This window comes from Athene noctua, chromosome 5 (genome assembly GCF_965140245.1).
Source record: "Athene noctua chromosome 5, bAthNoc1.hap1.1, whole genome shotgun sequence".
Taxonomy (NCBI): Eukaryota; Metazoa; Chordata; class Aves; order Strigiformes; family Strigidae; genus Athene; species Athene noctua.
The window spans coordinates 50,274,944-50,288,625 of record NC_134041.1 but is presented as its reverse complement, the minus strand read 5'-3'; the positions used below and the strand labels follow the sequence as shown (position 1 = coordinate 50,288,625).

General features: G+C 38.1%; 1 protein-coding gene across 1 annotated transcript in view; it reads right to left on the bottom strand.

Annotated features, from left to right (window-relative positions):
* Nucleotides 1–606: 606 nt before the first annotated feature.
* The window catches only part of DNTT (DNA nucleotidylexotransferase), a 102,171-nt gene continuing 89,095 nt past the window's right edge, over nucleotides 607–13,682 (bottom strand). The window contains exon 11 of the mRNA XM_074908400.1: nucleotides 607–693. Coding sequence (XP_074764501.1) covers nucleotides 607–693 — 87 coding nt within the window. The remainder of the gene's footprint in view (nucleotides 694–13,682) is intronic.

The window sequence follows — 13,682 nt, the reverse complement described above, 5'->3', positions numbered from 1 at the left end:
CTTTCCACAATCCCCTCTTGTGAAATATTTTGGAACTCTCACTGAACTCTCAACTTGCTTACAGTTTTTGTAGAGTGGTGCCCTACCTAGAAAAATATTACAGATGAAGTCTCAACTTGCTGAGATTGCCAGACTAATAACTGCCTAGGTTGTTAAGCCTTATATACAGTATCAATTTTATATATGAATTTAGCAAAATACTTAAGAAATTCAGTTAAATATGATTTTCAGTAGTTTTCAGACTCAGTTCAAATATTTTGTATTATTTAGGTATTGTCACAAGCAGGTATTGACAGGAATGTTGTATTCCTATCACAAGCAAAAATCTCACCAGTTTCAAGTTTTCCCATAAAAACGAGCTCTGTCTTGTCACTCCCATGTAGAAACTTCAAAGCTAAACCAGAAAATATTGAAAAAGCTTCTGAAGAACTTAAACTCTTCTTTTCTAGGAACATCAGCATGTATAAAGGCTTCTAACTAATATGTATTTAAAATTTTGTAGTTGTCAGGGATGCACCTTTTATACCTATCTATCCATAAGTCAGACTGCAAGATAGGCAGAAAGACTATTGCTGTCAACTGATGAATGTACACTTGCAAATCTTCTTAAGCATTCCTTTCCCATGGTTCGACATAATCCAAGCCAAGATGTGTAAAGATTTCTTCCTCACTTCCAGCTTTGAGAAAGATCCTCTGTGAAAAAATTTAAAAAAAAGGAAGTCAATAAGGGTGTCAGAAGGAGATTTCAATTGATGTTTTTTTGCTGTTTAAAAGGAGTTAATTTTTGGCAGTTCTACCCATTGCATTCTCTACAGGATACACTGTCTTCATCAGTGTGCTGACCTTGAAATGTGAAAGCAAGTTAAAAAATAATTCTAATGCTGCTTGATGCTTTCTGTTGTAATGACTAGTTTACAATTCTTTATTTTGATTTACTTTTTCAAGACTCTGTGCACAAGTATTAGGACTAGAACTCAAATAAAAACTACATTTCCTTCCCATGACAGTCAATAACTTGACTTTCTTCATAAAATCATCAGCGATTTTAAAATTAATATAGTAATGTTCTCTATAAATGCATTCAAGCTGATTCAATGGTTACACAAATTATGTATAGCTAAGCATTAAAAGCATCAATGCTTTCCAAATTTCTAATACTTAGAGAAGACTTATCTGAAAAGACAAAATATTGCATCTGGAAAAGCAAGCAGAAAATGAGGGATCAACAATTGCAACTTTTTTTTTTTTTTTTTTTTTTTTTTTACACACACTCCTAATGAATGTTCTACAGTAAAAAAGTTTTGTTTTTTCCATATCTGCACTTCTGATAATATAGGATAGTATTCTTGCACAGGAACCACCCACAAACCTACCTCCCCTAAAATGACTAATATAGTAAAGTACATAGCCTTATGCATTCCTTTTATCACTGAAGTACAACATTAATTAAAAAAGCTGCTAAGGTAGATGAATAATAAAACAGTGAAACTTCACATTTAGAGGAGTTTGGAAGCAAGAAAGAACCCATTTCTATTGAAAAAGAATACTTAATATTTCGGTAATTCCCAAATCATTTGAAGTTAAGTCTCAATCAGTATTCAGCTCTGAACAATCTCAAACATGTATGAAAACTTCAGGGTTAAGGTTTCATAATCTTCCAGATTTACTTTCTACTGTGAAAGAGGAGATGCTGTCTAGAGAACTACCCACTGATGAATCCCACATAGTCAGGAAAACCTCTGACTACTGTATACTTTAGGAACATTTGTGCCAGTGCCTCTGCTTTCTCAGGTACCAAGTGGTGACTCGAGGAGGGCTACTGTGTCCAGTATACCCATGAGAACGGGTCAGGAAGAGGAGTCCATAACTAGATCACAGGAGGTCCATGGTATGATGGAACCACTTCTGGCACCAGAACTGTTGTGGAATGGTACTCCCCTGTCTCTTACTCCCATTGAGATCACATAACTCAAGGGACTCAGAAAGTATCGGGTACACAGATTACTAGAACAAGCAGATCATAAAATCATGGAATGGTTTGGAAGGGACCTTAGAGATCATGTAGTTCCAGCTGCCCTGCCACAGGCAGGGACACCTTCCACTAGACCAGGTTGCTCCAAGCCCTGTCCAACCTGGCCTTGAACACTGCCAGGGAGGGGGCAGCCACAGCCCCTCTGGGCAACCTGTGCCAGTGTCTTACCACCCTCACAGGGAAGAATTTCTTCCTTATACCTAATCTGAATCTATCTTCTTTCAGTTTGAGACCATTACCCACCATCCTATCCCTACACTCTCTGATAAAGAGTCCCTCCCCATCTTTCCTGTAGCCCCCTTTAAGTACTGGAAGGCTGCTATAAGGTCCCCCTGGACACTTCTCCAGGCTGAACAACCCCCACTCTCTCAGCCTGTCCTCATAAGGGAGGTGCTCCAGCCCCTGATCATTTTCATGGCCTCCTCTGGACCTGCTTGAGAGGTCCATGTCCTTCTTACACTGATACTGGGGGTCCCAGAACTGGATGAAGTACTCCAGGTGGGGTCTCACAAGAGCAGAAGGGGAGAATCACCTTCCTTGACCTGCTGGACACACTTCTCTCAATGAATTCCAGGATAAGTCTGACTTTCTGGCCTGCTAGCACACATTGCTGACTCATACTCAGTTTTCATCCACCAATAGCCCCAAGTCCTTCTCTGCAGGGCTGCTCTCAATCTCCTCCTTGCCCAGCCTGTAACTGTGCTGGGCATTGCCCTGACCCATGTGCAGGACCTTGCACTTGGCCTTGTTGAACTCCATGAGGTTTGCACAGCCCACCTCTCAAGCCTGGCCAGGTCCCTCTGATGGCACATCCCTTCCCTCCAGCGTGTTGACCACTCCACATAGGTCATTGACAAAGTTGCTGAGGGTGCACTCAGTCCCACTGTCCATGTTGCCAACAAAGATGTTAAACAGCACTGGCCCCAACACTAACCCCTGAGGAATGTCACTCATCACTGATCTCCATTTGGACATTGAACGGTTGACCACAACTCTTTCAGTGTGATTATGAAGCCAATTCCTTATCCACCAAGTGGTCCATCCATCCAATCCATGTCTCTTCAATTTAGAGACAAGGATGTCATGTGGGACAGTGTCAAATGCTTTGCACAAGTCCAGGGAGAGGATGTCAGTTGCTCTTCTCTTATCTACCAACCCTGCAACCCCATTATAGAAGGCCACCAAATTTGTCAGGCATGATTTGACCTTAGTGAAGCCATGTTGGCTGTCACCAATCACATCTTCCTTTTCCATATGCCCTAAAATACTTTCCAGGAGAATCCTTTCCATGATCTTGCTGGGCACAAAGGTGAGACTGACCAGCCTGTCTTCCTCTGGGTCTTCTCTATTTCCCCTTTTAAAAACAGGAAATTAAAAAATTTAAAAATCCCCCTTTTCCAGTCAGTGGGAACTTCACTAGACTGCCACGACTTTCCAAATATGATGGATAGTGATTTAGACACTTCATCTGCCAGTTCCCTCAAGACCTGTGGATGCATCTCATCAGGTCCCATGGACTGGTGCACATTCAGGTTCTTTAGATGGTCACAAACATGATCTTCTCCTACAACAGGCAGCTCTTTCTCCCAGTCCCTGCCTTTACCTTCTGTGACCTGGGCAGTGTTGTTGTAGCACTTGCCGGTTTAATACTGAGACAAAAAAGTCACTGAGTACCTCAGCCTTCTCTGCATCTCATGTGACCAAGTCTCCCTTTTCCTTCTGGAGAGGGCCCACATTTTCCCTACTCTTTCCCAGTTGTACCTACAGAAGATTTTCTTGTTGCTCCTGACACCCCTGGCCAAATTTAATTCTGTCAGGGATTTGGCCTTTGTAATGTGATCCCTGGTTGCTTGGACTGTTTCTCTGTATTCCTCCCAGCCTATCTGTCCTTGCTTCCACCCTCTGTAGGCTTCCTTTTGTGCTTGAGCTTGTCCAGGAGCTCCTCGTCCATCCATGCAGGCCTCCTGGTGTTCTTTCCTGACTTTCTCTTTTTTGGGATGCATCACTCCTGAGCTTGGAGGAGCTGATCCTTGCATATTAACCAGCTTTCTTTGGTCCCTCTTCCCTCCAGGACTTTATCTCATGGTATTCTGCCAAGTAGATCCCTGAAGAGGCCAAAGTCTGCTCTCCTGAAGTCTAGGGCAGTGAGCTTGCTGCGTGCCATCCTTGCTGCCTTAAGGATCTTGAACACCACCATTTCATGGTAGCTGCAGCCAAGGCTGTCCTCAAGCCTCACACTCCCCCAACAGCCCTTCCTTACTGGTGAGAACAAGGTTCAGCACAGCACCTCTCCTCATTGGCTCCTCTATCATCCTGAGAAGGAGGTTATCAATGCATTTCAGGAACCTTCTGGATTGCTTGTGCCCTGCTGTGTTGTCCCTCCAACAGATATCAGGATGGTTGAAATCCCACATAAGGACCAGGGCTTGTGAACATGAGGCTGCACCTACCTGTCTATAGAAGTCTCATCCACTTGGTCTTCTTGGTTGGGTGACCTGTGAGAGACCCCCACTATAACACGACCTGTCCCTGCCCTCCCTTTAATCCTGCTTCTGGTTACTGACACTTCACTCTTTCTCCTTTCAAACACCCTGTTACTTGTCAGTCAGCAGAGAAGATGATCAGCCCTGATAGGAAATACTTGGGGATGCAGCTTGGCCAAGCAGTATGGCACTAGAGCACATGAAGGCTACATAACACTGTCTAAACTGCTGCATCAGTGGGAGGAAAGCACAAAGAATAAGCAAAACCACTGAGCCCAGGGCAGCCTCTTGCTGTCCCTGAAAGATGCTTATGTATCATCAGTAAAATTCATCTCATTAGTTGATACCCACTGGCTTATTGTTATTCTCCATCAGTCCCATTCTTTCCATTGCCTGATCCGTATCAGTCCTGTCAGGAGCCACAGTTTTGCCAAGGCATAATGAAGAATTGAACCCCTACAGTGAAATGTAACATTAATTGTCAGATGGACTCAAACTTTATCATGGATTCAACCAAATCAGAAACTTGTTTCCATTTCACCGTAGAGGTATTTGAAATTTGAAGTTCTAAGTCCAACTCTATAGAAAAGGCCCATCTTTCACTGACACTGTTCAGCTCCAACAGCCAGAGTAGTCAAGCTGGCAGCTCTCCTAACAGCTATTTTTCAATGCCATAAAGTAGAATGAAAGCCAGTTTAACTGTGATAGAAAGGTTATCAAGACTAAATTGGACGGTAGAGGTTAGATGATTCTGAATTAATAGAGCCAGAGGCCATCAGTGTTCCCTTGAGCTTGGGAGGACAGAAAGGACAGTTTCAAATTCTGATCTTCCAGAGTTCCCAACCAGCAAAGTAGATATTTAGGAGCAGTTCTGTTTAATATCCTCTTGAAACCATCCCAAGTTACTAAGTCATTTATCTTTCTTAGCAAATTTTTGTTATATAGTGAAATAATATGTAACATTTTCACTATTTTATTTAGAGACAGTACATCTTCAATTAGACAAAAACAATCTTAATAGGCAAATAAAGAGTCAATTAGAGGTAACTATAGCAACACAAATTAATGTGTCCTATGTTATTAATAAAAATATTCTGATTAATAAAAATACTCTGATTACAAAATCAGAAAGTAATTTTTAAAATTTTATCTATTTCTATAATGTCCCGTATCAATATGTACAGTGCAGCCTTCACAAATAATGCCTTGCCATGCTCAGAAGATACTTCTTTATCACACTAACTTCTTGGCATTTATATTCCCAAGCTTTGCATTTGCAGAACTGTCATGTATTAATTGCACTTTACCTAAACCAAACCCACTGAAATAAAGTCTTTATACTGAGGTCAGCAGACACTATATTAAGCTCTACTATAAAGGCAATCATTTCATACAGTGATACATTCCATACGGATCAGAGATTTGTTACTAGAGTGCACAGTAAAAGTACTTCACAAGGTGTATGAATTTGTTTTCACTTTCCCATAATGAATTCCACTTATAGAAGTTAACTTTCATATTCAAACACACCATATCAGAAATTTGAGGGAATAATTTGGACCATTTCTTCAGTTTATTTTTTTTACTCGTATCAGGACAAACATGGTATGCCTTTTTGCTTTGACATCTGCAGTGTAAAAACAGTCACCACTTTTCTGAGGTATTTTATCCTCCACCATGAAGTTCTCAGCATATGAATATTTAGACTCCGGACAGTGCAACTAGAGTATTGCTGGAGCATAAAAAGCTGAAAACAATCATGTAACCATAATGAACTGACAGTTCAAAGTTGTGTCTGCAATAGCAAAGATTGCTTATAAAGCATATACAAAATAATGTTCCTTTTTCCTAGGATGTTCAATTGTCAGATTCTGAAATAAAAGGAATGTGCAAAAAACAATGACCAGGGGAAAACTGATCCTTTTTCATATAGACAGGAGTAGAAAAAATGGTAGAAAAGAAGCTATTGAAGAAAAGGGGAGAAGGCATTGCTAACTGCCCACTGGGTAAAAATACTGGGAGTATTTTGTTCGTAGAGTATGTCCTGGGAGGACAGTATTTTAGGGATTTATTTTTTCTTTTTTTTTTCTTTTACTATTACTAAGAACAAGAGAGAGCAATCCCCACACATAATTATTGCAAAAAGTAAAACAAGAACAAAAGATCTTACACTTGTAGACAGATGTTATAGATACTTTTTAATAGACGCTCTTCATATCTCTGAGACCCCAAATTGCATCCCATTTCTTTTGTTCTGTCACTTTATGTTTTTCTGCAAGCAAAACTCATTTCATTTGCTTGACAGGCAAAATTTCTAATACAAAGTATCTGATGCTGAATACCATTCTCAGTAGCTACAAGCCATGTTTCTAAATGAGTCTCTAGCTGGTATCTGCCAACTGCTTTAGCAATGTAAGTGTTATTAATGTTAATCAAAACCTATGATTTCCCTTCTTTGTCAATCTATGCAGATCTTATACAGTGATGCAGATTTGATTATTGCATTCACTACTGTTCTTTCTTCCTTTTTTCTTTTCTCTTTGCTCAAGAGAAGTAATGAACTGCTTGCCTAGTTGTGATTTTTTTTCAGCATCTTACTAATATTCAGCAAATCCATGACATGCCCAATCAACATCAATCAAACTTACAAAAACCAGTGTTCTGGAGCAGCTGGTATCACTCTGCTCTTATCCCATTTAATCAATTCTGTTATTTTAATGGATGTAAATATTACATTTGTGGTTGCAAACATGACCATTAACTACACCTAATGTAGAACAGCTGCCATCCAAATGTTTTCTTATGTGAACTGCTACCTCTTATTTTTCATTTTGACATTAATGATCAATAACACTTTTCATGAAAGAGAAGCAGAGAGTGAAGGCATAGAGCTAGCACTGCTTGACGATATCCTAACTAGCACTGCCAAAGTTCAAACAGATGTTATACTACTATTGTCACTTGGTTTCATCTCACATTTTAATACAATGAAGACAGCAAAGCCCATTAGTCAATAAAGTAGCATTTTAATTTTAGTTACATAACTCAGCATCACCCAACAGCAATTTCTTTTGGGAGGCAAATAGTGATTTTACTGAATTTGTACATACATCATTTAAATACTCAGAAAAAGTTGAATGCACTGGAAAGTACTTCAGACCTCTTTTTCTATTCCATCTTTAGAGTACCTTCATATGTTTCTTTAACCTACTTCTTGAGTAGTTCAGTGTAAGTAGGTTGACCCTACACAACAAGATAGGAAACCTTAAAATATGGTTAGCAGTTTGTCTGGTAAAGACATAGAAGAAAAGATCCCAAGAAATCAAAGATTACTATAAATCACTGTGCACATATTCTTGATTTTCATAACACAAAGGATCTTGCTATTATATGAAAATTTATGCCACTGGATATGCACTGTTCATGTATTAAGTAACCTGTACTTTCAGTGAACCTAGATAAATTCTTTAGGCTCTTGAAATGAAACTATACTGCTTAGACACCCAGCCCACACTTGTCTCTACTGTGGCCATCCATCTTCCTTTCCACTGTTTGGTCAGGAAGGAAAAATACTGCAGTGATAGCAAGCTCCTGACACTTCACTGAACAAAACAATACTCTGCTAAGGTTGCTCACTCAGGAGACACAGAAGCTGTTGCTGTGCCCGCAACTGCTCTGCCAACTTTGTGTACACATAGTTCCTGAAATCAAGTCTACTCACACTCTCCATCAATATTAACTCAGCCTTCTTAAAAAGCACACATTAAATCAGATTCTAAGTAGACTGATATCCTACTGTTTATTACCAAATAGGTTGGTAATAAAAGTGTGTTGCAAGATACCAAACTGAGTCATCTATTATTGAGTAATTCTATAAATAACTTTCAGCCTGTCACTGTGGCATTTCATTACTATTTTCCCCATCTCAAGATGAACTTAGGAAGTTTGAATGCAGGTACCTCAAAAGAAAAGCCAGTAGGAGCACATAGTATCAGTGATGCAATGGGATTTAATGGTTCTGAACCAGCAGAATCTTCTGGAGAGCAAAGTACTCCAGGTCTGTATGTACAGTGTAGGTACATGTGCAATTTCCTGTTCTGAAGATGAGACACATGGTGGAAATTGATCAGTTTCTTTCTTTAAATCCTTATCATCCTTGGTATTAACTGAGAAACAAGAATTAACTATGAAATGTCCTAGTTGATTACTGGCCCAAATCTACTTTATATATTATTTAAACATTCATTTTATAGGAATAAGTCATAGCAAAATTTTGCCCTTTCAAAGACCAAAGAATTTCCTTTCACATCCCATTTTTCCTACTCTTTTCATAGTGCTGACTTTTATTTGCTCTACAGCTGTAATTCAGAAAGAATGCAGTCATACTCCAGTGGATTTCATTATCCTTTAGAAAACTATGACATTGTGTAGGAGGCACACCCCCTCCTTTTGCAAAAGACCCTGAAGGACCATAATCATTAAGTTCTGTCTGGACTCCTTCTGACATACTGTTTCATCAAATAAATTGGGGTGGGGAGGGAGGACACAGAATATTGCCGGCAGTATCTTGTTAAGAAACTACAAAACTGATGCAACTTTGTTCCTAGACAACTATTTGGGATTGCTATTAACATAGGCATTTATTCTAACCTTTCCTTTGTATCCTGATGATGTTGTGTGCTTTAAAATGGCAGACTCTTACATGGGGTATTTAAGGATTTTCTTTTAATTTTGGTCTTTTCTCACTAATTTTTATATTGTGTTTCACATGTGACACCTATTCACATCAGTTTAATTACCTTAATATTTGCTTTCCTTTTAAAAAATATTAAAATGGAGATATAACAGCAATATGATCATATCTAACTTAGTATTTCCAGTATACTGAATGATAAATACCAAGCAGCTTAAACCCCCATCACTTTACATGTCTGGAAATATTACAGTGGCAGTAATCATGACAATGATAAATGAACAACAGAAAAGAAGAGGACAGACTGTCATTTGCAAACTTGGAACTTAACTATTCATTATGTTTGGACAGACTCCATTCTAAAAATAAATTTTGTGGGTAAAGTCAATTGTAGATGAATGATGGTAACAACAGGACTTGATTAAGCAACCACAGTAAAAGATACCACAATGCATCTTAAATTTATCTTACACACATATTTGACACTTCAGTGACATCTTCACATGTCATTATTTATGCCAAGTCAATTAAAGTTTTTAAATTAAAAATATTTGGGAGAAATGCAGTGACGATGCTACTTACATTGCCTGCGATAGCTTCCAAGATGTGAAAGCACTTTAGATATGAAAAGCCACTGCATTCAGTGAAGTAGTGCACCATAACACCAAAGACCTACAATTGACAGAGTATGCTATGATGGCTTATTAGATTAAAAGTGCAAAGCTATTACACTGCTCACAGTCCCTTTTTCTCTGATGCCATTTGCTCAAATAACATTTGCACCCTGTAAAAATATAAATAACTGTTAATTAAATTAATAAAATGAGCTTACAGAAAGAATTGTGAAGACAGAAACATAAGAATCCATCAAATAGCAATTACTTTCCACACAATTAACAGTGGGAATGTTCATGTATGTTTACCTGACCTGAGTGTTACCCTATGTGTTTCTGCCACTGGTCCATTTTTGCTAGAACAAGTGTTGGTGCACCACCACTGCGCACAGGTCATGGTACTGCAGAAACTTTTAGGAAGATGCTATTTTTAATAAATCAGATTTTTATAATGTATACCTTAGAATGTAGGTTTATATTTTATTATTTTATGACTTTCAGATTATATTGAACTAAACTGCATACCATGCCAAAGGTATTCAGCTAGCAAGGGAGTCTGACGCCTCAAAAATATCTGCACAATTATGTGTCCACAAAACAATACACTGAAGTCTTTATGTTGTAACATTTCCTGCAATTCTTAGATTGACTCCAGCTATCTTCTGTACTTGAAGCTCATATTTTATTGAGTTCAGACCAACATTCTGACAATAAATGGGTATAGCATTAAATTATTTCTCACATGTGAAAAGGTTAGAAATAATAATAATTAGAATAGAATTAGTAGTTGGAATAGGTGCAAACAACCATCACTTTAATGGGAAAAATCCTATGAATGCTAAAACAACGACTGGTGAAGTTTTTCTAAAAAGGTAGCTGTAGTACATAAAATTGTTTCTTGATATATGATTATTAAATGTAATATGTGACAATAGCCTCAAGCAGCTTTTTCTAACCCACAAAATACTGAGGAGAAAAGAAATAAACAAGACATTTGAAAGCTTAAACTAGTCACATTTTCATTAATTGTATGATCAGAATTGCAAGGAAAAGAGTTTTGGGGCTAGTGTGAATATCTCCATTAGCTCACAACCAAAAGAAAACTTGAAAACACTGAGGTCACAGAAAAGTCAATCTCTGGCAAGGAAATAATATTTTTCAAACAAAAAGTCAAGTACCAAGGCCAACCACCGAATGCGCTGAATGCAGATGTCTAGGAATTTTTGGATGTGACAAGTACAAGGACCTCTGTCAAAGAAACTGAGTCAGGAAAGCCCGAGAGAAGACAAGACAGACAGGGGGAACATATGTTATGTTTCAGCTATGCACTTATATCTTCTCTCAGAAAGGTCACTCGGAGGAGAGGTAATCAGATTATACAGACTGATTGATGAAAAATGATCCAAATTCACTCCGTGGCACAACTAGCTGGATGTCCTATTTATTGACAATTAAGTTATTGCAAGTCCCAAAATAAACACTTTGAGTTGATTTTATTCCTGATCCCCAACAAATTCAATTAGGTTTATCCTGGAATCAGAAATATGGACATGCTAGTACAATTTTCTAAAAACAAGTAAAAAGTAAAGGAGGAGAGAAGGACAAAAGGGGGATGTCAGTTAACAGAGTAGCAAAAGATGAATGAACAGGATGGAGAAGAGTGTTACTGAATGATTAACTTGACATGACCTCCTAATTGTGCCTCCTGTGCTAACACTTCCTACAATACTGAATGAGCTGATGGGCTTCTGTAGTTCAGCACTTTCATACACAGAATGAGTACAACACATATACAAGTCAGGGAGTAAAACTGAAGAAAATAACGAAAAGAAATTTTCAGTGGAATTTTAGGTCAGATATTTCTGAAATGTTTTTTTCAGGTACATGTAAACTCAGACTAAAATCTCTAATAAAATGAGTCAGAACATTTCACTCCGACCAAAATATACAGAACCACACAAATTTACTCCAATCACTAGCCAGCCAAAAAGCAAGAATGAAAGGGCACCTAGAATAGAAAGTAATGGAAAGAGAAGGTGAGGGAAAAGTGATAGTCTAGATAAATTTATTTGGACCTTAATAAATCCCTGCAGCACACTGAATAAAAAAACAAAAACAAAACCATAAAAAACACACCATTAATCTGTTTTTGTTTTATCTTAATGTATATCTGAGAGAGTGAGGTTCTCAGAGAAAGCTGCAGGTAGTGCCTGCAAAGTCACTCAGCAAAAATAGCAGCTGCAAAGAAGGGTGAGGAAGGATGTTGCAAACTTAAAGTGTCTCAATCACTTCCTGTTCAAAACTTGTTTACTTGAATAAAAATATTCCCACCTTCCCCATTAACAAAAGCAATCACTTTCTGGAGCAATTTCTTGCAGACAGAGCTTGTGTATTAACTGGGTCAGCTAATAGCTCTGAAGGTGTGAAGAAACCTATGAGAAAATGTATGCTAATTCTCCATAGCAGTAGAAAGGAACTGATTTCAAAGAAAACAAACATTTTGCTGATGTTATTACCATGTGTCTATATTTGAATTTACTAACCTAAAGACAAGCAGCATTTCTTGATTAGCATGATTTATAATGATACAAGAGATGTGAGTGAAAACTAGCTTCTCTCAAGTATGTTTCTTTAAAATCTTCCCTTAGTATCTAGCTCCATGCTATTTTCTACCTTTACCATGTAGAATTTGAGTCATTGAGCATCACCCTTACCAAGACAGCGGGCTGTGATTTTATTTTATATGCAATATATGCATATGCATATGCAATATATCAAAAAGGAATACATGTGGTAGTATATAGAGGTTTTTAAACTAACAGGGGCCCAGTGCTGCCATCAACATTTAAAAATTACTGACTTCAGTAGCAGAATTTGGCAATACCACAGGGACTATGATTCTGTTTTCGTTCAACAGCTGGATGTGTGCTTCCTCAATCCATGTATTTATAGCCATTGATAAAGAGGTGCAGCCTGTGCACCAGGACTTCCCTCTGTCATTCAGGTGTGTCGTGTTCCACCATGCAGCCTACCTTCATCATTGCAACCAGCTCCACTCATTATTGACTTGTAATGACCAAGATGAAGGCATACTTTGCAAACACCGATCAGGAAGCCAGTCATTTTCTCTTCCTTCTCTATGCTACTGTTAACTTTACAAGAATGAATGTTGTACATCTTCAGTGCAAAACATAAATCTGCTCAGAACTTCAGAGTAGCAAATGGCTTTGCAATTTTACACCAGTTACAGACCCGTAATTGTGTAAAGCAACTATAGAGAAAGTGTTACAGAAGATGCATAAATTCCTGCAGTACACTGAGCCATATAGAGTGCCTTCAATCTACAATGATAGTATGGAAAGACAATGTAACATCAATCCATAAAATGGTGTCTACTTCTTTGAAATCATTAGATGACTCATTAGAGTAGACAAAGTGCTAAGAAAAATCACTGTAATCAGTAACCTGCACAGCAAGCTAAATGATTTTATGGAGAGGGAGGGGAGGGAGTAGAGGAAGGGAACAACAACAACAACAAAGTCTAAGTAAAGCAATTTCCAGGTACAGATAGATACAATCCTGTCATTATATAAGAGGTTTCAAGTAATTATTATCTTGTGTAGTATGAATGCTGTCATAAAGTAACACAGAAAAATGAAACTTCTCCATGGTCCTGATACTCATACTGCTAGCCAGCCTGAGAAGCACAGCATCTTGTTCCATCACTAGTCAGTCAGACAACTTTCTCACAATAATACACTGCTTGATGAAAAAATGTGACAGAATCAAGTCCTAAAGAACTTTTTAGTAATTACCCATTAGTATATTTTACTCTGAGTAGTATTTATCTTCATTATGGT